This window comes from Eucyclogobius newberryi, unplaced genomic scaffold (assembly GCF_026437365.1).
Source record: "Eucyclogobius newberryi isolate DKJ021-1_F unplaced genomic scaffold, fEucNew1.0.hap1 SCAF_114, whole genome shotgun sequence".
Lineage (NCBI taxonomy): Eukaryota > Metazoa > Chordata > Actinopteri > Gobiiformes > Gobiidae > Eucyclogobius > Eucyclogobius newberryi.
This window is the reverse complement of record NW_027315740.1, coordinates 74,730-100,376: the sequence shown is the minus strand read 5'-3', so window position 1 is coordinate 100,376 and position 25,647 is coordinate 74,730. Positions and strand designations below refer to the sequence as shown.

The 25,647-nt window shown below is 51.9% G+C and overlaps 2 protein-coding genes across 2 annotated transcripts in view; both read left to right on the top strand.

The window, feature by feature from the left end:
- The first annotated feature begins 1,827 nt into the window (after positions 1-1,827).
- tmub1 (transmembrane and ubiquitin-like domain containing 1) lies at positions 1,828-7,547 on the top strand. The gene is made up of 4 exons (XM_072440198.1): positions 1,828-1,971; positions 3,880-4,069; positions 4,739-4,953; positions 5,684-7,547. The coding sequence occupies exons 2-4, from the start codon at positions 3,926-3,928 to the stop codon at positions 6,042-6,044; spliced, it is 720 nt and encodes a 239-aa protein (XP_072296299.1). The 5' UTR covers positions 1,828-1,971; positions 3,880-3,925; the 3' UTR covers positions 6,045-7,547.
- A 15,235-nt stretch (positions 7,548-22,782) lies between these two features.
- The window catches only part of adhfe1 (alcohol dehydrogenase iron containing 1), a 29,727-nt gene continuing 26,862 nt past the window's right edge, over positions 22,783-25,647 (top strand). The window contains exons 1-2 of the mRNA XM_072440197.1: positions 22,783-22,856; positions 25,366-25,403. Coding sequence (XP_072296298.1) covers positions 22,804-22,856; positions 25,366-25,403 — 91 coding nt within the window. The 5' untranslated portion in view covers positions 22,783-22,803. The remainder of the gene's footprint in view (positions 22,857-25,365; positions 25,404-25,647) is intronic.

Below are 25,647 nucleotides of genomic sequence, written 5' to 3'. Positions count from 1 at the left end.
GGAGGTCTGACAACTTGAGATGATCCAGTGAGACTCCAGGGCCTGCGTGTGGATCAGAGGGACCGGCCTGGCCCCGTGTCCCCGGAGCCAGACTCTGGACCCGGTCTGGGGCCCGGTCTGGGGCCCGGTCCCAGGCTTCAAACAGGTGAAACTGGTCTGATACTGGCGCCTCCTGCTGAGGAGGAGGAGCTTCAATTCTCACAAAAAACTACAAACAACAACAATAATTATCATAATTATAATTACATATTTGTAACAAGAAATGATAAAACTCATAAAAGCACAATATTTTCATTCTCTCTGACGCACGTGCGTCTGACAGGTTTTTATGACTTCATTTAAAGGATCAAACCTGTTGTAATCGACAGTTTTACTGTTTTTAGAACTTCTAACATGAATTCATGAAATTATTTCTGGGACATTATCAAATGACACGTGACGTATTCACTCTTGTCTTTGTCGTGAGCGCGGCTCCTCCTGCAGGAGGCGCTCACGGCTCCTCCTGCAGGAGGCGCTCACGGCTCACGGCTCCTCCTGCAGGGGGCGCTCACGGCTCCTCCTGCAGGAGGCGCTCACGGCTCACGGCTCCTCCTGCAGGGGGCGCTCACGGCTCACGGCTCCTCCTGCAGGGGGCGCTCACGGCTCCTCCTGCAGGAGGCGCTCACGGCTCACGGCTCCTCCTGCAGGGGGCGCTCACGGCTCACGGCTCCTCCTGCAGGGGGCGCTCACGGCTCCTCCTGCAGGAGGCGCTCACGGCTCACGGCTCCTCCTGCAGGGGGCGCTCACGGCTCACAGCTTCTCCTGCAGGGGGCGCTCACGGCTCACGGCTCCTCCTGCAGGGGGCGCTCACGGCTCCTCCTGCAGGGGGCGCTCACGGCTCCTCCTGCAGGAGGCGCTCACGGCTCACGGCTCCTCCTGCAGGAGGCGCTCACGGCTCCTCCTGCAGGAGGCGCTCACGGCTCACGGCTCCTCCTGCAGGGGGCGCTCACGGCTCACGGCTCCTCCTGCAGGGGGCGCTCACGGCTCACAGCTTCTCCTGCAGGGGGCGCTCACGGCTCACGGCTCCTCCTGCAGGGGGCGCTCACGGCTCCTCCTGCAGGAGGCGCTCACGGCTCCTCCTGCAGGGGGCGCTCACGGCTCACGGCTCCTCCTGCAGGGGGCGCTCACGGCTCCTCCTGCAGGAGGCGCTCACGGCTCCTCCTGCAGGGGGCGCTCACGGCTCACAGCTTCTCCTGCAGGGGGCGCTCACGGCTCACGGCTCCTCCTGCAGGGGGCGCTCACGGCTCCTCCTGCAGGAGGCGCTCACGGCTCACAGCTCCTCCTGCAGGGGGCGCTCACGGCTCACAGCTCCTCCTGCAGGGGGCGCTCACGGCTCCTCCTGCAGGGGGCGCTCACGGCTCCTCCTGCAGGAGGCGCTCACGGCTCACAGCTTCTCCTGCAGGGGGCGCTCACGGCTCACAGCTCCTCCTGCAGGGGGCGCTCACGGCTCACAGCTTCTCCTGCAGGGGGCGCTCACGGCTCCTCCTGCAGGAGGCGCTCACGGCTCACAGCTTCTCCTGCAGGGGGCGCTCACGGCTCCTCCTGCAGGAGGCGCTCACGGCTCACAGCTCCTCCTGCAGGGGGCGCTCACGGCTCACAGCTCCTCCTGCAGGGGGCGCTCACGGCTCACAGCTTCTCCTGCAGGGGGCGCTCACGGCTCCTCCTGCAGGAGGCGCTCACGGCTCACAGCTCCTCCTGCAGGAGGCGCTCACGGCTCACAGCTTCTCCTGCAGGGGGCGCTCACGGCTCACAGCTCCTCCTGCAGGGGGCGCTCACGGCTCCTCCTGCAGGGGGCGCTCACGGCTCGGCTCAGTAGAAGTGCTGTGTTTGTGTTAGCCGCTGTTAGCCTCGTTAGCTGCTGTTAGCTCCAGCGTTAGCCCGGGCACAGCATCAAGCTTCCCGCGGGCTCATGTGGGCTCTACCCGCCGAACAGTAAGTGTGCTCCCGGGCCAATGTGTGCCCGGGCTGTGGCTCCGGGTTCCGCGGGTTTGTGAAGTTTTTACGGGTTTAAAATGCACCCGCTTTAGCATTAGCCGTTAGCTCCGCCACTTCCGGCCCTGCCAGCTGAGTTTGTGGAGTTTAGTTGCGTTTGGTTCGTTTGTTTCGCTGTTGGAGGGGCTGGACCCGGGTCTAAACGAGGCCCCGGGCCTCACGGAGGTCCAGGGGGTCAGTTCCACTCGTGTCTGTGGCTTTGAGCAGGTCTAACTCAACAAGTTTCCCCTTGTCTAATCTGAGCCGCAGCTTTACACAAGCTGCAGATGTTCATGTCCTACGAACAGAGAACACGTCCTACAGAGAACACGTCCTACAAACAGAGAATACGTCCTACAGAGAACACGTCCTACAAACAGAGAATACGTCCTACAGAGAATACGTCCTACAGAGAACACGTCCTACAAACAGAGAACACGTCCTACAGAGAACACTTCCTACAAACAGAGAACACGTCCTACAGAGAACACGTCCTACAAACAGAGAACACGTCCTACAGAGAACACGTCCTACAAACAGAGAACACGTCCTACAAACAGAGAACACGTCCTACAAACAGAGAACACGTCCTACAAACAGAGAACATGTCCTACAGAGAACACGTCCTACAGAGAACACGTCCTACAAACAGAGAACACGTCCTACAAACAGAGAACACGTCCTACAAACAGAGAACATGTCCTACAGAGAACACGTCCTACAAACAGAGAACACGTCCTACAAACAGAGAACACGTCCTACAAACAGAGAACATGTCCTACAGAGAACACGTCCTACAAACAGAGAACACGTCCTACAAACAGAGAACACGTCCTACAAACAGAGAACACGTCCTACAAACAGAGAACACGTCCTACAGAGAACACGTCCTACAAACAGAGAACACGTCCTACAGAGAACACGTCCTACAGAGAACACGTCCTACAGAGAACACGTCCTACAAACAGAGAACATGTCCTACAGAGAACATGTCCTACAGAGAACACGTTCTACAAACAGAGAACACGTCCTACAAACAGAGAACACGTCCTACAAACAGAGAACATGTCCTACAGAGAACACGTCCTACAAACAGAGAACACGTCCTACAAACAGAGAACATGTCCTACAGAGAACACGTCCTACAAACAGAGAACACGTCCTACAAACAGAGAACATGTCCTACAGAGAACACAAGATGGTTTGTTGCGATCTCGATTCCTCACAATTTGATAGGATCATATCATGATTTTGCAATAGATCGTTCCTGATGTTCTACGACACATGACTTATGTTTTTAAAGAACCCAATGTGTGTGTCTGTGTGTGTGTCTGTGTGTGTGTGTCTGTGTGTGTGTGTGTCTGTGTCTGTGTCTGTGTGTGTGTGTGTGTGTCTGTCTGTGTGTGTGTGTGTGTGTGTGTGTGTGTGTGTCTGTCTGTGTGTGTGTGTGTGTGTGTGTGTGTGTCTGTGTCTGTGTCTGTGTGTGTCTGTGTGTGTGTGTGTGTGTCTGTGTCTGTGTGTGTGTGTGTGTCTGTCTGTGTGTGTCTGTGTGTGTCTGTGTGTGTGTGTGTGTGTGTGTCTGTCTGTGTGTGTCTGTGTGTGTCTGTGTGTGTCTGTGTGTGTGTGTGTGTGTGTGTGTGTGTGTGTGTGTGTGTCTGTCTGTGTGTGTGTGTGTGTGTCTGTGTCTGTGTCTGTGTGTGTCTGTGTGTGTGTGTCTGTGTGTGTGTGTCTGTGTCTGTGTCTGTGTGTGTGTGTGTGTCTGTCTGTGTGTGTGTGTGTGTGTGTGTGTGTCTGTGTCTGTGTCTGTGTGTGTCTGTCTGTGTGTGTCTGTGTGTGTCTGTGTGTGTGTGTGTGTGTGTGTGTGTGCAGGTGCCTGACGCTGCGTTTGCCTTGAGCGTGTCAGAGGTCAGAGGTCATGGCGGTGGTGGAGGGTGTGGGGGATGAGGTCACTCTGCTGCTCGGGCTTCTGCTGCTGCTCCTGGTTCTGCTGCTGGCCTGGGCCTCCACCAGGACCCAAGACCCGGCCCCGGAGTCACAGAGGGCCCCAGAGAGACCCCAGGTGAGTCCAAACCCCAGAGAGACCCCAGGTGAGTCCAAACCCCGGAGAGACCCCAGGTGAGTCCAGACCCCAGAGAGACCCCAGGTGAGTCCAGACCCCAGAGAGACCCCAGGTGAGTCCAAACCCCGGAGAGACCCCAGGTGAGTCCAGACCCCGGAGAGACCCCAGGTGAGTCCAGACCCTAGAGACCCCAGGTGAGTCCAGACCCCAGAGAGACCCTAGGTGAGTCCAGACCCCGGAGAGACCCCAGGTGAGTCCAGACCCCGGAGAGACCCCAGGTGAGTCCAGACCCTAGAGACCCCAGGTGAGTCCAGACCCCGGAGAGACCCCAGGTGAGTCCAGACCCCGGAGAGACCCCAGGTGAGTCCAGACCCCGGAGAGACCCCAGGTGAGTCCAGACCCCGGAGAGACCCCAGGTGAGTCCAGACCCCGGAGAGACCCCAGGTGAGTCCAGACCCCGGAGAGACCCCAGGTGAGTCCAGACCCCGGAGAGACCCCAGGTGAGTCCAGACCCCGGAGAGACCCCAGGTGAGTCCAGACCCCGGAGAGACCCCAGGTGAGTCCAGACCCCGGAGAGACCCCAGGTGAGTCCAGACCAGGACACATCGTCACACACAACAGATGAATTGTAGAACGGTAAATATTGTATGGCTTAATTTCCTGTTGCAGGGGGACACGCCCACCTCATCTGCCTCCTTGCCCTCTGGCTCCACCCCCTCTGAACAATTGCCGCAAGCTGCGGTGGGCGGGGACAAGCCAGGGGAGGGGCTTAGGAGCAGAGGGAGGGACGAACGCAACAGCCTCGTCTTGAGACTCAAGTTTCTGAACGACACTGAACGAACCGCCACCGTCCAGCCTCAGGACACGGTCGGACACATCAAACGGTGAGGCCTGGTTTTGTGATCAAATGTAAATATATGATTATATTTCTGTGATGTATTTTATCTGCATCATTAGTCTAAGAGAAAAATGCATGTGACAAACTGCATTTGTGAAGGTGTCGTAAAGATGGAGCAGAGGAATGTTTATCCCAGGGAGGGGTGTAGGACCCCAGGGGAGTTTAGGTAAACATTACCCATGCTTTATCTCTAAGGAAAATACCAACTGTTGTAAAAGACAAGTGCCTTGATGTGAAGCTGACCAATGAGAAATGTGACCCGCCTATTCCATAATATCTAATACAACCAACCTGCAAGAGAAAAAATGTCGTGAGACCAAGGAGGGTCACCCAGGCTGCTTACAACAGCCTGGGTGACCCGGCCCGGCGGTTTCTCCCATGCAGCTGCACAAAAGTCTGACGTTTCTGTGTCGTTTCATATTCTAAGTTGAATTGTGTTTTCTGTGTTTTAAGAAATAGCATTGGTTTATGTCTCATTTCTTGACAGGTTTAGACCTGGTTTAGACCTGGTTTGGACCTGGTTTAGACCTGGTTTAGACCTGGTTTAGACCTGGTTTAGACCTGGTTTAGACCTGGTTTAGACCTGGTTTAGACCTGGTTTAGTCCTGGTTTAGACCTGGTTTAGACCTGGTTTGGACCTTCTCTGGCAGGACATTCTCGGGGCAGGAGGCGCAGGTCCTGGTTCTAACCCGTCTGACCCGTGTCTTCTTTTGCAGGACCTTCTTCTCGGGGCAGGAGGCGCAGGTGCGCCTCATCTTTCAGGGTCAGCTCCTTCAGGACGACGATGCCACAGTCTCGGACTTGAACCTATCACACATGTGCGTCCTGCACTGCCACATCTCGCAGCAGCCGGCCCCAGGACAGACGGGGCAGCCTGGGCGGGGTCCGGGTCGGGGTCCGGGGCCGGAGCAGGTGAACGTGGGGGGTCTGATGGTTCCTCTGCTGGTCCTCATGCTGCTGGTGCTGTGGTACTGTCAGGTCCAGTACAGACAGTTCTTCACTGCTCCTGCCACAGCCACTTTAGCTGGACTCACCGTGCTGCTGAGCCTGGTGGCCTTCGGGGTGTACCGCCGCTAGCCCCGCCCCCAGGACCGCCGCTAGCACCGCCGCTAGGATCGCCCCCCCCAGGACCGCCGCTAGCCCCGCCCCCAGGACCGCCGCTAGGACCGCCCCCCCAGGACCGCCCCCCCAGGACCGCCCCCCCCAGGACCGCCGCTAGCCCCGCCCCCAGGACCGCCGCTAGCCCCGCCCCCAGGACCGCCGCTAGGACCGCCCCCCCAGGATCGCCCCCCCAGGACCGCCGCTAGCCCCGCCCCCAGGACCGCCGCTAGGACCGCCCCCCCAGGACCGCCCCCCCAGGACCGCCGCTAGCCCCGCCCCCAGGACCGCCGCTAGGACCGCCCCCCCAGGATCGCCCCCCCCAGGACCGCCGCTAGCCCCGCCCCCAGGACCGCCGCTAGCCCCGCCCCCAGGACCGCCGCTAGGACCGCCCCCCCCAGGACCGCCCCCCCAGGACCGCCGCTAGCCCCGCCCCCAGGACCGCCGCTAGCCCCGCCCCCAGGACCGCCGCTAGGACCGCCCCCCCAGGATCGCCCCCCAGGACCGCCGCTAGCCCCGCCCCCAGGACCGCCGCTAGCCCCGCCCCCAGGACCGCCGCTAGCCCCGCCCCCAGGACCGCCCCCCCAGGACCGCCCCCCCAGGACCGCCGCTAGCCCCGCCCCCAGGACCGCCGCTAGCCCCGCCCCCAGGACCGCCGCTAGGACCGCCCCCCCCAGGACCGCCCCCCCCAGGACCGCCGCTAGGACCGCCCCCCCAGGATCGCCCCCCCCAGGACCGCCGCTAGCCCCGCCCCCAGGACCGCCGCTAGCCCCGCCCCCAGGACCGCCGCTAGGACCGCCCCCCCAGGACCGCCCCCCCCAGGACCACCGCTAGGACCGGGCGGGGCTCCACAGGCCCAGCCTTAAAACTAACATTATTTTCGAGATGTTTGATTTATTTGAGTCTGAAAGTGAAAAGACCACAAAGTGCATCACCTGCATCTGATGATACTTTTATTCTGCGCTGTTAGGGTGCTAGTGCTCGTTAGCGTGCTAGTACTCGTTAGCGTGCTAGTGCTCGTTAGCATGATAGTTAGCGTGCTAGTACTCGTTAGCGTGCTAGTGCTCGTCATGAGAAATTCATTCATTTTCTCCCGCTTGTTCCCTTTCGGGGTCGCGGGGGACTGGAGCCTGTCCCAGTGACTTTGGGCCTTAGGCGGGGCACATGCTGGACAGTGGACAACACAGAGACATAATCATGGGAAATGAAGGACTCTAAATGTCATGACGAGACAATCATCGTCTCATAAAAGTATCAGCAGGAACTACACGTCCCATGATCCTTTGCTTCATGTCAGTGCAGACATCTTTACATCCCATAACACACTTGAGCTTCATAAGATCTGTGAGCCCCGCCCACTTTCAGACCAGCGCCTCTGATTGGCCCTGTCATGATCCGTAGCCGTGGAAACGCTCACATTTCAAGTTTCACTGAAAATGAAAAAGTGTTTGAGAGAAATTCTATTAAATCTTTTATTTATCAGTTTGTCTCATTTTCATTCACAGGGAGGGGCATCTGACACGGGGAGGGGCATCTGACACGGGGAGGGGCATCTGACACAGGGAGGGGCATCTGACACGGGGAGGGGCATCTGACACGGGGAGGGGCATCTGACACGGGGAGCGGGAGGGGCATCTGACACAGGGAGGGGCATCTGACACAGGGAGGGCATCTGACACGGGGAGGGGCATCTGACACAGGGAGGGCATCTGACACGGGGAGGGGCATCTGACATGGGGAGGGGCATCTGACACAGGGAGGGCATCTGACACGGGGAGGGGCATCTGACACAGGGAGGGCATCTGACACGGGGAGGGGCATCTGACATGGGGAGGGGCATCTGACACGGGGAGGGCATCTGACACGGGGAAGGAGAGGAAGAAGCTGGACAAAGCTACGTCCTGGGCTGTCCTCTGGACTCCTCTGGTGTCCTGGCTAAACTCACATCTATGCTGGACCATGAGTGTCGCCCCCTGCAGGACACTCTGTCCCCTGCAGGACTCTCTGTCCCCTACAGGACACTGTCCCCTGCAGGACACTGTCCCCTGTAGGACACTCAACTCTCTGTCCCCTGCAGGACACTCTGTCCCCTGCAGGACTCTCTGTCCCCTACAGGACACTGTCCCCTGTAGGACACTGTCCCCTGTAGGACACTCAACTCTCTGTCCCCTGCAGGACACTCTGTCCCCTGCAGGACTCTCTGTCCCCTACAGGACACTGTCCCCTGCAGGACACTGTCCCCTGTAGGACACTCAACTCTCTGTCCCCTGCAGGACACTCTGTCCCCTGCAGGACTCTCTGTCCCCTACAGGACACTGTCCCCTGTAGGACACTGTCCCCTGTAGGACACTCAACTCTCTGTCCCCTGCAGGACACTCTGTCCCCTGCAGGACTCTCTGTCCCCTACAGGACACTGTCCCCTGTAGGACACTGTCCCCTGTAGGACACTCAACTCTCTGTCCCCTGCAGGACACTCTGTCCCCTGCAGGACTCTCTGTCCCCTACAGGACACTGTCCCCTGCAGGACACTGTCCCCTGTAGGACACTCAACTCTCTGTCCCCTGCAGGACACTGTCCCCTGTAGGACACTCAACTCTCTGTCCCCTGCAGGACTCTCTGTCCCCTGCAGGACTCTCTGTCCCCTGCAGGACTCTCTGTCCCCTGCAGGACTCTCTGTCCTCTCTGGAGAGCAGCTGCAGTGACTGATCCACCCTCTGTGTGAAGGAGACGTTTCACGTCCTGCTGCTGCTGTCAGACTTTAGAACAAACACTGTTCGTCCTGAACATGTGCAATTCTGATGTAAATAAGAGTGTTCTATTTTGTTTTTATACGGTTTACTTACCTGCTAATAGTATTAGCTAGTCTTGTGCCAGCTATTTTTACTTTATTTTTATTTAATTTATTTTTATTTTATTCTATTATCATTATTTTATTATTATCTGATTTTTATCTTTATTTTGTATTTTTATTATCTATTTTATTTCCCCCCTTCATTCCCTGTTAAGAGATGAGAGGAGTTTTGTTCATAAGAGTTTGTTGTTTTCTTCTATTAAGAGTGTTTGAAACGTCCTGTAATCTGCCCTTTCCTCCTGTTTCTACTGCAACAACCACATGTCCCTGTGTGGACAACATGTCCCTGTGTGGACAACATGTCCCAGTGGGGACAACATGTCCCTGTGTGGACAACATGTCGCTGTATGGACAACATGTCCCTGTGTGGACAACATGTCCCTGTACAACATGTCCCTGTGGGGACAACATGTCCCTGTGGGGACAACATGTCGCTGTATGGACAACATGTCCCTGTGTGGACAACATGTCCCTGTGTGGACAACATGTCCCTGTGGGGACAACATGTCGCTGTATGGACAACATGTCCCTGTGTGGACAACATGTCCCTGTGTGGACAACATGTCCCTGTATGGACAACATGTCCCTGTGTGGACAACATGTCCCTGTGTGGACAACATGTCGCTGTATGGACAACATGTCCCTGTGTGGACAACATGTCCCTGTATGGACAACATGTCCCTGTATGGACAACATGTCCCTGTACAACATGTCCCTGTGGGGACAACATGTCGCTGTATGGACAACATGTCCCTGTGTGGACAACATGTCCCTGTGTGGACAACATGTCCCTGTGTGGACAACATGTCCCTGTATGGACAACATGTCCCTGTGTGGACAACATGTCCCTGTACAACATGTCCCTGTGGGGACAACATGTCGCTGTATGGACAACATGTCCCTGTGTGGACAACATGTCCCTGTGTGGACAACATGTCCCTGTGTGGACAACATGTCGCTGTATGGACAACATGTCCCTGTGTGGACAACATGTCCCTGTATGGACAACATGTCCCTGTGTGGACAACATGTCCCTGTGGGGACAACATGTCCCTGTGTGGACAACATGTCCCTGTGTGGACAACATGTCCCTGTATGTACAACATGTCCCTGTGTGGACAACATGTCCCTGTATGGACAACATGTCCCTGTATGGACAACATGTCCCTGTACAACATGTCCCTGTATGGACAACATGTCCCTGTATGGACAACATGTCCCTGTACAACATGTCCCTGTATGGACAATATGTCCCTGTATGGACAACATGTCCCTGTACAACATGTCCCTGTGTGGACAACATGTCCCTGTGTGGACAACATGTCCCTGTATGGACAACATGTCCCTGTGTGGACAACATGTCCCTGTATGGACAACATGTCCCTGTACAACATGTCCCTGTGTGGACAACATGTCCCTGTATGGACAACATGTCCCTGTATGGACAACATGTCCCTGTACAACATGTCCCTGTGTGGACAACATGTCCCTGTATGGACAACATGTCCCTGTATGGACAACATGTCCCTGTACAACATGTCCCTGTATGGACAACATGTCCCTGTACAACATGTCCCTGTATGGACAACATGTCCCTGTACAACATGTCCCTGTATGGACAACATGTCCCTGTACAACATGTCCCCGTGTGGACAACATGTCCCTGTATGGACAACATGTCCCTGTGTGGACAACATGTCCCTGTATGGACAACATGTCCCTGTATGGACAACATGTCCCTGTACAACATGTCCCTGTATGGACAACATGTCCCTGTACAACATGTCCCTGTATGGACAACATGTCCCTGTACAACATGTCCCTGTGTGGACAACATGTCCCTGTACAACATGTCCCCGTGTGGACAACATGTCCCTGTACAACATGTCCCTGTATGGACAACATGTCCCTGTACAACATGTCCCCGTGTGGACAACATGTCCCTGTATGGACAACATGTCCCTGTGTGGACAACATGTCCCTGTATGGACAACATGTCCCTGTATGGACAACATGTCCCTGTACAACATGTCCCTGTATGGACAACATGTCCCTGTACAACATGTCCCTGTATGGACAACATGTCCCTGTACAACATGTCCCCGTGTGGACAACATGTCCCTGTATGGACAACATGTCCCCGTGTGGACAACATGTCCCTGTATGGACAACATGTCCCTGTGGGGACAACATGTCCCTGTGGGGACAACATATCTTGACACAGGGAGGGCATTGTGGGCATCTTTCATCTTCAGTCTGTGGGTCGAGTCTGAACTCTGTGTAAGCCCTGCCCACTGGGCGGAGCACACATGACGTGATCACATGACGTGATCACGTCATATGATCATGTCATGTGATCACATGACGTGATCACATGACGTGATCACATGACGTGATCACACGACGTGATCACATGACGTGATCACATGACGTGATCACATGACGTGATCACATGACGTGATCACATGACACGATCACATGACGTGATCACATGACGTGATCACATGACGTGATCACATGACACGATCACATGACACGATCACTTGACACGATCACATGACGTGATCACATGACACGATCACATGACGTGATCACATGACATGATCACATGACGTGATCACATGACACGATCACATGACACGATCACATGACGTGATCACATGACATGATCACATGACGTGATCACATGACACGATCACATGACACGATCACATGACGTGATCACATGACGTGATCACATGACGTGATCACATGACACGATCACATGACACGATCACATGACACGATCACATGACACGATCACATGACACGATCACATGACACGATCACATGACGTGATCACATGACGTGATCACGTCATATGATCATGTCATGTGATCACATGACGTGATCACATGACATGATCACGACACGATCACATGACATGATCACATGACGTGATCACATGACATGATCACATGACGTGATCACATGACGTGATCACATGACGTGATCACATGACATGATCACATGACGTGATCACATGACACGATCACATGACACGATCACATGACGTGATCACATGACGTGATCACATGACGTGATCACATGACACGATCACATGACACGATCACATGACACGATCACATGACACGATCACATGACACGATCACATGACGTGATCACATGACGTGATCACATGACGTGATCACGTCATATGATCATGTCATGTGATCACATGACGTGATCACATGACATGATCACATGACATGATCACATGACATGATCACATGACATGATCACATGACGTGATCACATGACGTGATCACATGACACGATCACATGACATGATCACATGACATGATCACATGACACGATCACATGACACGATCACATGACGCGATCACATGACGTGATCACATGACGTGATCACATGACGTGATCACGTCATATGATCATGTCATGTGATCACATGACGTGATCACATGACATGATCACATGACGTGATCACATGACACGATCACATGACACGATCACATGACACGATCACATGACGTGATCACATGACATGATCACATGACATGATCACATGACATGATCACATGACACGATCACATGACACGATCACATGACATGATCACATGACGTGATCACATGACACGATCACATGACACAATCACATGACGTGATCACATGACACGATCACATGACACGATCACATGACATGATCACATGACATGATCACATGACATGATCACATGACGTGATCACATGACACGATCACATGACACGATCACATGACACGATCACATGACACGATCACATGACACGATCACATGACTTGATCACATGACGTGATCACATGACGTGATCACATGACGTGATCACATGACACGATCACATGACACGATCACATGACACGATCACATGACATGATCACAAGACATGATCACATGACACGATCACATGACACGATCACATGACGTGATCAAATGACGTGATCACATGACGTGATCACATGACACGATCACATGACGTGATCACATGACGTGATCACGACACGATCACGACACGATCACATGACACGATCACATGACATGATCACATGACATGATCACATGACGTGATCACATGACGTGATCACATGACGTGATCACATGACACGATCACATGACACGATCACATGACATGATCACATGACGTGATCACATGACGTGATCACATGACGTGATCACATGACGTGATCACATGACACGATCACATGACACGATCACATGACGTGATCACATGACACGATCACATGACGTGATCACATGACATGATCACATGACGTGATCACATGACACGATCACATGACACGATCGCATGACACGATCACATGACGTGATCACATGACACGATCACATGACACGATCACATGACATGATCACATGACATGATCACATGACACGATCACATGACACGATCACATGACACGATCACATGGCGTGATCACATGACGTGATCACATGACGTGATCACATGACGTGATCACATGACGTGATCACATGACACGATCACATGACACGATCACATGACGTGATCACATGACGTGATCACACGACGTGATCACACGACGTGATCACATGACGTGATCACATGACGTGATCACATGACGTGATCACATGACGTGATCACATGACACGATCACATGACGTGATCACATGACGTGATCACATGACGTGATCACATGATGTGATCACATGATGTGATCACATGACATGATCACATGACACGATCACATGACACGATCACATGACGTGATCACATGACGTGATCACATGACGTGATCACATGACACGATCACATGACACGATCACATGACACGATCTCATGACACGATCACATGACGTGATCATATGAAACGATCACATGACGTGATCACATGACGTGATCACATGACACGATCACATGACGTGATCACATGACACGATCACATGACATGATCACATGACATAATCACGACACGAACACATGACACGATCACATGACATGATCACATGACATGATCACATGACGTGATCACATGACGTGATCACATGACGTGATCACATGACGTGATCACATGACATGATCACATGACACGATCACATGACACGATCACATGACACGATCACATGACATGATCACATGACATGATCACGACACAAACACATGACACGATCACATGACATGATCACATGACATGATCACATGACGTGATCACATGACGTGATCACATGACGTGATCACATGACGTGATCACATGACACGATCAGATGACACGATCACATGACGTGATCACATGACGTGATCACATGACACGATCACATGACACGATCACATGACACGATCACATGACGTGATCACATGACACGATCACATGACATGATCACATGACATGATCACATGACATGATCACATGACACGATCACATGACACGATCACATGACATGATCACATGACGTGATCACATGACACGATCACATGACACAATCACATGACGTGATCACATGACACGATCACATGACACGATCACATGACATGATCACATGACATGATCACATGACATGATCACATGACGTGATCACATGACACGATCACATGACACGATCACATGACACGATCACATGACACGATCACATGACACGATCACATGACTTGATCACATGACGTGATCACATGACGTGATCACATGACGTGATCACATGACACGATCACATGACACGATCACATGACACGATCACATGACATGATCACAAGACATGATCACATGACACGATCACATGACACGATCACATGACGTGATCAAATGACGTGATCACATGACGTGATCACATGACACGATCACATGACGTGATCACATGACGTGATCACGACACGATCACGACACGATCACATGACACGATCACATGACATGATCACATGACATGATCACATGACGTGATCACATGACGTGATCACATGACGTGATCACATGACACGATCACATGACACGATCACATGACATGATCACATGACGTGATCACATGACGTGATCACATGACGTGATCACATGACGTGATCACATGACACGATCACATGACACGATCACATGACGTGATCACATGACGTGATCACATGACACGATCACATGACGTGATCACATGACATGATCACATGACGTGATCACATGACACGATCACATGACACGATCGCATGACACGATCACATGACGTGATCACATGACACGATCACATGACACGATCACATGACATGATCACATGACATGATCACATGACACGATCACATGACACGATCACATGACACGATCACATGGCGTGATCACATGGCGTGATCACATGACGTGATCACATGACGTGATCACATGACGTGATCACATGACGTGATCACATGACACGATCACATGACACGATCACATGACGTGATCACATGACGTGATCACACGACGTGATCACACGACGTGATCACATGACGTGATCACATGACGTGATCACATGACGTGATCACATGACGTGATCACATGACACGATCACATGACGTGATCACATGACGTGATCACATGACGTGATCACATGATGTGATCACATGATGTGATCACATGACATGATCACATGACACGATCACATGACACGATCACATGACGTGATCACATGACGTGATCACATGACGTGATCACATGACACGATCACATGACACGATCACATGACACGATCTCATGACACGATCACATGACGTGATCATATGAAACGATCACATGACGTGATCACATGACGTGATCACATGACACGATCACATGACGTGATCACATGACATGATCACATGACGTGATCACATGACACGATCACATGACACGATCACATGACACGATCACATGACGTGATCACATGACACGATCACATGACACGATCACATGACACGATCACATGACATGATCACATGACACGATCACATGACACGATCACATGACACGATCACATGACACGATCACATGGCGTGATCACATGACGTGATCACATGACGTGATCACATGACGTGATCACATGACGTGATCACATGACATGATCACATGACACGATCACATGACACGTTCACATGACACGATCACATGACGTGATCACACGACGTGATCACACGACGTGATCACATGACGTGATCACATGACGTGATCACATGACGTGATCACATGACGTGATCACATGACACGATCACATGACGTGATCACATGACGTGATCACATGACGTGATCACATGACACGATCACATGACACGATCACTTGACACGATCACATGACGTGATCACATGACACGATCACATGATGTGATCACATGACATGATCACATGACGTGATCACATGACACGATCACATGACACGATCACATGACACGATCACATGACGTGATCACATGACGTGATCACATGACGTGATCACATGACGTGATCACATGACACGATCACATGACGTGATCACATGACGTGATCACATGACGCGATCACATGACACGATCACATGACACGATCACATGACACGATCACATGACACGATCACATGACGTGATCACATGACACGATCACTACCGACCTCCTGGTCCCTACTCAGAGTTTTTAACAGAGTTTTCTGACTTTATATCAAACTTAGTGTTAGCCTGGGATAAAATAGTTATAGTTGGAGACTTTAATATCCACGTGAACATGAGTGATGACGCTCTCAGTAATGCCTTCAGCGCCTTGTTAGACAGCATTGGTTTCACTCAGAATGTAAATAAACCGACTCACACTCACAAGAACACTCTGGATCTTGTCCTAACGTATGGAACAGAGATTAGTGACCTCATTGTCCTCCCTCAAAACCCTATATTGTCAGATCATTTCCTAATTACCTTTCAGTTTATTCTTAAAGATCATCCAGTCCCACAAAATAAAGTTATAATGAAAAGGACAATATCTGAAAAATCTATCTCAAAATTCAAAGAAATAATAGAGCCAATATTCAGTGACATGTCATGTGATCATGTCATGTGATCATGTCATGTGATCATGTCATGTGATCCTGCTGAGAACAGTTTTAGTCCCAGTTTAAGTGATCAATGTGTCGACTTGACCATGAATTCTCTGAAGTCTGCTCTTGACGTTGTCGCGCCGTTAAAACAGAAGGTCATTAGGCCAAAGCGCGCCTCCCCATGGTACAACCAAGAACTGCGTTCACATAAACAAAGAGTTAGAAAGTTAGAGGGATTATTTCGTCGCTCTCACACCGAAGAATCCCTAAAAGCATGGAAAAGTTGCCTGCTGTCCTATAAGCAGGCTCTGCGTAAGGCCCAAACCAGATATTATTCAAATCTAATAGAAGTCAACAAAAGTAACACTAAATTCCTTTTCAGCACTGTAGCTAGGCTAACAAACTGTCACAGTGCAGTAGAGCCCTCAATCCCAGCTACACTTAGCTCTGATGATTTCCTCCTATTTTTTAATAATAAAATAAAAACAATCAGAGATAAATTAGATGAAATTACCCCCGCTATTAGCCCTGAACTAGCCCAAGCTGTAAATCTAACGTCCCATATAAATCCACCTGTAAACCTAGAAAGGTTCACAGCTGTTGATCAAGCAGAGATAACTTCAGCCATTATGTCCTCTAAAAGCTCAACTTGTGTCCTAGACCCCATTCCAAGCAGACTCCTCAAAGACATTCTTCCCCTAATTATAGACCCTATTCTTAATATAATAAATACTTCACTCCAAAGTGGCTATGTTCCACAGTCCTTCAAACATGCAGTCATTAAACCTCTTCTGAAAAAGCCTAATCTAGATCCCGACCTATTGGTAAACTACAGACCTATTTCAAATCTTCCCTTCGTCTCTAAAATCCTTGAAAAAGTTGTAGTAAAACAGCTTTGTCGCCACCTGCAGGACAATAACTTATTTGAAGTTTTCCAGTCAGGGTTCAGAGCCCACCACAGCACTGAAACTGCACTAGTTAAAGTCACAAATGATTTGTTATTAGCCGCTGACGATGGACTGGTCTCAATCCTGGTTCTGTTGGACCTCAGCGCAGCGTTTGACACCATTGACCACAACATTCTACTGCAGAGGTTAGAATGTGATGTAGGTGTTGGAGGAACAGCCCTCAGCTGGTTTAAATCCTATCTATCTGATAGGTTCCAATTTGTTAATGTAAACCAGAGCTCCTCACCAAGCTCTAAAGTAATTTACGGTGTGCCACAGGGTTCGGTACTCGGTCCAATTCTGTTTACTCTTTATATGCTACCATTAGGCAACATTATCAGAAAGCATGACATTAACTTCCACTGCTATGCAGACGACACTCAGCTGTATTTATCAATGAAACCTGATCAGAGCGATCAAGTAGACAGACTTAGTACTTGTGTGAAGGAGATAAAAACCTGGATGACACTAAACTACCTGCTTCTTAACCCTGAAAAAACCGAGGTCATTGTGCTGGTCCTAAGCATCTACGAGACGCTCTATCTGAGCAGATAGTCACACTGGACAATGTCAGTGTAGCCTCCAGTTCTACTGTAAGAAACCTTGGAGTCTTATTTGACCAGGAGCTCTCATTTAAAGCTCATATAAATCAAGCTTGTAAAACAGCCTATTTCCATTTGCGCAACATCGCCAAAATCAGAAGAATCCTGCCTAAAAGTGATGCCGAAAAACTTATCCATGCATTTGTAACGACTAGATTAGACTACTGTAACTCCCTGCTTGCAGCGTGTCCTAAAAGCTCCATAAAAAGCTTTCAACTGGTTCAAAATGCAGCAGCAAGATTACTAACAGGAACAAAAAGAAGAGAGCACATTACGCCGGTGCTGAAGTCTCTTCACTGGCTCCCCGTCGAGTCCAGAATCAAATTCAAAATTCTACTCTTGACCTACAAAGCCATAAATGACATGGCCCCATCCTACCTCAAAGATGCTATAGAACCATATCATCCAAACAGAGCTCTTCGCTCTCAGAATGCCGGCCTTCTGGTGGTGCCAAGAGTCTCTAAAAGTACTGTAGGAGGTAGAGCGTTTAGCTACCAAGCCCCTGTGTTATGGAATCAGCTCCCGACCCATGTTAAATATGCTGACACAGTCTCTTCATTTAAGTCCAGGCTTAAAACGTTCCTCTTTGAAATCGCTTATGGTCAGAGTAGTTAGGAACAGAAAGATAAACCCACAGCTTCAGCTACGCTGCCCTAGGAGTAACTGTGCTGGGGGAAGTATGACAGCTTGAGCACTATCCTCTTCTTCTGACTACTTATGCTATCAAACAATATTTATTTTTTAATTCCACTTGCAAACTGTTCACCGCCTTCTTTTTCTTTCTCTCACTCCTGAGGACCTGTGGACCCAGATGTCCCTCTCCTGGTGAAGTGGTCCCTGCCCCATGTGGACGGTCCCTCATCTGCCTGAGGAGTGGGTCCAGTTCGCCTCCGACGGTCCCTCATCTGCCTGAAGAGTGGGTCCTGCTCGACTCCGACGGTCCCTCTTCTGCCTGAAGAGTGGGTCCAGCTCCAGTCTCCTCGTGTCCGTCTGTCCGTCTGTCCGTCTGTGAGAGTCGGATCTCTCCTTCACTGGAACTCCTCCAGGTTTCTACGCTTTTTTCCCAAAGAGGTTTTTTTTGTAGTTTTTCCTGGCCGAGAAGGAGAGTCTAAGGACAGAGGACCCTGGGACATCGTCCCTCGCCACCACAGACATTGTCTGACTCCATCGCCACCACAGACATTGTTGATTCATTTCTCCCTGTGGCCCTCAGAGGCAACTGTTGTTGTGATTTTGGGCCTTACAAAAATAAATTGATTTGATTTGATTTGATGATCACATGACGTGATCACATGACGTGATCACATGACGCGATCACATGACGCGATCACATGACGCGATCACATGACACGATCACATGACGCGATCACATGACACGATCACATGACGTGATCACATGACGTGATCACATGACACGATCACATGACACGATCACATGACACGATCACATGACACGATCACATGACACGATCACATGACATGATCAAATGACATGATCACATGACGTGATCACATGACATGATCACGTCATATGATCATGTCATGTGATCACATGACGTGATCACATGACATGATCACGTCATATGATCATGTCATGTGATCACATGACGTGATCACATGACATGATCACGACACGATCACATGACATGATCACATGACATGATCACATGACATGATCACATGACACGATCACATGACGTGATCACATGACGTGATCACATGACGCAATCACATGACATGATCACATGACACGATCACATGACACGATCACATGACACGATCACATGACATGATCACATGACATAATCACGACACGAACACATGACACGATCACATGACATGATCACATGACATGATCACATGACGTGATCACATGACGTGATCACATGACGTGATCACATGACATGATCACATGACACGATCACATGACACGATCACATGACACGATCACATGACATGATCACATGACATGATCACGACACAAACACATGACACGATCACATGACATGATCACATGACATGATCACATGACGTGATCACATGACGTGATCACATGACGTGATCACATGACGTGATCACATGACACGATCAGATGACACGATCACATGACGTGATCACATGACACGATCACATGACACGATCACATGACACGATCACATGACACGATCACATGACGTGATCACATGACGTGATCACATGACGTGATCACATGACACGATCACATGACACGATCTCATGACACGATCACATGACGTGATCATATGAAACGATCACATGACGTGATCACATGACATGATCACATGACGTGATCACATGACACGATCACATGACGTGATCACATGACATGATCACATGACGTGATCACATGACACGATCACATGACACGATCACATGACACGTGAGGCTTTAAATGAGTGAAATGCATTGTTAGTTTTAGGGCTCATGAGTCGAGTGTGAGATCACTGCCACGCCCACCTCTGTGCTCCTGGAGATGTGACAGGTAACATGGGTGGGTGGGGTTAACATGGGTGGGTGGGGTTAACATGGGTGGGTGGGGTTTACATGGGTGGGTGGGGTTAACATGGGTGGGTGGGGTTAACATGGGTGGGTGGGGTTTACATGGGTGGGTGGGGTTAATATGGGTGGGTGGGGTTAACATGAGTGGGTGGGGTTAACATGGGTGGGTGGGGTTAATATGGGTGGGTGGGGTTAATATGGGTGGGTGGGGTTAACATGAGTGGGTGGGGTTAACATGGGTGGGTGGGGTTTACATGGGTGGGTGGGTTGGGTTTACATGGGTGGGTGGGGTTAACATGGATGGGTGGGGTTAACATGGGTGGGTGGGGTTAACATGGGTGGGTGGGGTTAACATGGGTGGGTGGGGTTAACATGGGTGGGGGGGTGGACTCATTTAGTCTGACGTAGTCGTCTTGTTGAAGCCACGTTTCAGTTAGAGCTGAAGATCTATGTTATAGTCACTAATTAATTCATGAACTAAGAGCGATTTGGAGGAAATTGCTCTAATGTTTAGCAGTCCACATTTTACGTGTTTATTCATTTGTGTATTTGTGTCATTTGTGATTGTTATTTTCCTTAAGTTATTTGGTCTGACGCCTGAAATATTTTTTCTGAGAAGTGACTTTTTGGCATTATTTGTACGAGGGACACGAGGGACACGAGGGACACGAGAGACACGAGAGACACGAGGGACACGAGAGACACGAGGGACACGAGAGACACGAGGGACACGAGAGACACGAGGGACACGAGGGACACACACAGTCTATCTGTCTTGAATCGAACACTTCACATGTGACAGAGCGGGCGAGAGTTCAGCGACAGAGGAGCGTCTTACACTGCTGCTCTGCGCCCGGGGCTCATCCCTAGATGGTCAAGAACCGTTCATCTGGAGTAGAGACTGTTTCTCCAGGAGAGGATCATCTGGATCCACAGGTCATGTGTCTGTTCCACTCACGACAGGAAGTGAGAGAAGAAGAAAAGACAATGAACAAACACAAGGTAAATGAAATAGTAAATATAGATTGATAGAGTCAGTGTTTGTCAGGGACAGAGTTGCTGCTCGGGCAGCGGAGCTGAAACTGTAGCTTTATGTTTCTGCTCTGACCATGAGTCATTTCAAGAGGAACGTTTCATCCTGGACTTAAATGAAGAGACTCGGCCTCTTTCACATGGACAGGACTCTAGCTCCTCCTGAGCTTTTAGAGACTCTTGGCACCACCAGAAGCATGTTGAGAGTGAAGAGCTCTGATTGGATGAGATGGTTCTAGAGCATCTTTGAGGTGGGAGGGGCCATGTCATTAATGGCTTTGTAAATCAGGAGGAGGAGTTTAAATGTGATTCTAAACTGGAGCCAGTGAAGAGACTCCAGCACCGGCCTCATGTGCTTCTTCTTTTAGTTCCTCTTGTAATCTTACTGCTGCATTTTCAACCAGTTAAAGCTTTTTATGGCTCTTTTAGGACCTGCCGTGAGCAGGAGTTACAGGAGAATCGAGACGTTACAAATGCAGGAGACGTTTCAGCTTCACTTTTAAGCCGGATTCTTCTGATTTGATCTTTATTACACAGATGAAAGAGTCTGTTTTAAAGGTTATTATTATTCATTTATTATATTACATCTATATATAAATGTATGCCACACATGGCTGTTGCCCGCGCACGCCCCCTGGCGGCAGAAAGTGAACTCTGTTCGTAGTTATTTTACAAGTTCCATAAAGATGTAAAACGTGCTGGGCGCTTTTATTGTGAAACTCTGGAACCGGAAGCGCCTGCGTCCCGTGTCCTGAGCTCGTGTCGGACCGTGAGCTCGTGCAGACTCTGCAGATGGCGGGACGGGACCGGATCGTGCAGCTGCTGCGGCAGCTCGAGCGCGCGGCGTGAGTATCACGTGCTCCGTTTATATTCTTTTATATATTATATATTCTTTTATATATTATATATTCTTTTAGTTTCATGTTTGATTCACATTTCACTTTCAAACACTCAAAAGAGCAAAGTTTATTCAGTTTCATGTGATTTTCTGTTTGAAACATTCACAGTTTTAGATCAAATCATTTAAAACCAATGATTTTCACACGATAAACAACAACAAATCTGACGCATGCAGTGACTTTGTTTTGTCCTTCCCTGAGGTGAAAGGTCATGAGGTGAAAGGTCATGAGGACAACCGCGAATAATAAAGCTTTAAATGTTAAACATTTAAAGCTTTTATGGCGTTTTACAGGAAAAGCTCTGTTCAGTTTAATCAGTGCAACAGGGGCCCCCGAGAGGGGCCCGGAGAGGAGAGGGCCCGGAGAGGAGAGGGCCCGGAGAGGGGCCCGGAGAGGGGCCCGGAGAGGAGAGGGCCCAGAGAGGGGCCCGGAGAGGAGAGGGCCCGGAGAGGGGCCCGGAGAGGGGCCCGGAGAGGAGAGGGCCCGGAGAGGGGCCCGGAGAGGAGAGGGCCCAGAGAGGGGCCCGGAGAGGAGAGGGCCCGGAGAGGGGCCCGGAGAGGAGAGGGCCCGGAGAGGGGCCCGGAGAGGGGCCCGGAGAGGAGAGGGCCCCGAGAGGAGAGGGCCCAGAGAGGGGCCCGGAGAGGAGAGGGCCCGGAGAGGGGCCCGGAGAGGAGAGGGCCCGGAGAGGGGCCCGGAGAGGAGAGGGCCCGGAGAGGGGCCCGGAGACCTGGGCCAGTTTCTCTGGAACTATGAAACGGCTTCAACTCAGGAGGCGGGGTCACAGTACAGGGGGCGGGGTCACAGTGCAGGAGGCGGGGTCACAGTACAGGAGGCGGGGTCACAGTGCAGGAGGCGGGGTCACAGTACAGGGGGCGGGGTCACAGTACAGGAGGCGGGGTCACAGTACAGGAGGCGGGGTCACAGTACAGGAGGCGGGGTCACAGTACAGGGGGCGGGGTCACAGTACAGGAGGCGGGGTCACAGTGCAGGAGGCGGGGTCACAGTACAGGAGGCGGGGTCACAGTACAGGGGGCGGGGTCACAGTGCAGGAGGCGGGGTCACAGTACAGGAGGCGGGGTCACAGTGCAGGAGGCGGGGTCACAGTACAGGGGGCGGGGTCACAGTACAGGAGGCGGGGTCACAGTACAGGAGGCGGGGTCACAGTACAGGGGGCGGGGTCACAGTGCAGGAGGCGGGGTCACAGTACAGGGGGCGGGGTCACAGTGCAGGAGGCGGGGTCACAGTACAGGGGGCGGGGTCACAGTACAGGGGGCGGGGTCACAGTGCAGGGGGCGGGGTCACAGTGCAGGAGGCGGGGTCACAGTACAGGGGGCGGGGTCACAGTACAGGGGGCGGGGTCACAGTGCAGGAGGCGGGGTCACAGTACAGGAGGCGGGGTCACAGTGCAGGAGGCGGGGTCACAGTACAGGGGGCGGGGTCACAGTACAGGAGGCGGGGTCACAGTACAGGAGGCGGGGTCACAGTACAGGGGGCGGGGTCACAGTGCAGGAGGCGGGGTCACAGTACAGGGGGCGGGGTCACAGTACAGGGGGCGGGGTCACAGTGCAGGAGGCGGGGTCACAGTACAGGGGGCGGGGTCACAGTACAGGAGGCGGGGTCACAGTACAGGGGGCGGGGTCACAGTGCAGGAGGCGGGGTCACAGTGCAGGAGGCGGGGTCACAGTACAGGAGGCGGGGTCACAGTGCAGGAGGCGGGGTCACAGTACAGGAGGCGGGGTCACAGTACAGGGGGCGGGGTCACAGTACAGGGGGCGGGGTCACAGTGCAGGGGGCGGGGTCACAGTGCAGGAGGCGGGGTCACAGTACAGGGGGCGGGGTCACAGTACAGGGGGCGGGGTCACAGTACAGGAGGCGGGGTCACAGTGCAGGAGGCGGGGGCACAGTGCAGGAGGCGGGGTCACAGTACAGGGGGCGGGGTCACAGTGCAGGGGGCGGGGTCACAGTACAGGAGGCGGGGTCACAGTGCAGGAGGCGGGGTCACAGTACAGGGGGCGGGGTCACAGTACAGGAGGCGGGGTCACAGTACAGGAGGCGGGGTCACAGTACAGGAGGCGGGGTCACAGTACAGGGGGCGGGGTCACAGTACAGGGGGCGGGGTCACAGTGCAGGGGGCGGGGTCACAGTGCAGGAGGCGGGGTCACAGTGCAGGAGGCGGGGTCACAGTACAGGGGGCGGGGTCACAGTGCAGGAGGCGGGGTCACAGTGCAGGAGGCGGGGTCACAGTGCAGGAGGCGGGGTCACAGTGCAGGAGGCGGGGTCACAGTACAGGGGGCGGGGTCACAGTGCAGGAGGCGGGGTCACAGTGCAGGAGGCGGGGTCACAGTACAGGGGGCGGGGTCACAGTGCAGGAGGCGGGGTCACAGTGCAGGAGGCGGGGTCACAGTGCAGGAGGCGGGGTCACAGTGTAATAAATAAGTCTTTTTGTCTTAAACAGATGCAGATGTCCAGCTCACTCCAGCTCCTTCCACAGAGGTAATTATGACATTAATATGAATCATAAAAGCTTCATCTGCCACTCGTGACATCACAACAACAACAACAACAACAACAACAAACAACATTATTATCAGGAGGCCGCCCCCAAATTAATGCTCTGTTCTTGTTCTTATTTTTTTACTTTGAAGGCAAAAAAAAAGATCCAAATGTTGCAATTTTTTTGACTCGGAGTGACCGCCAGGGGTCAAGGTTCAACAGTCCAGGGGTCAGAGGTCAGGGG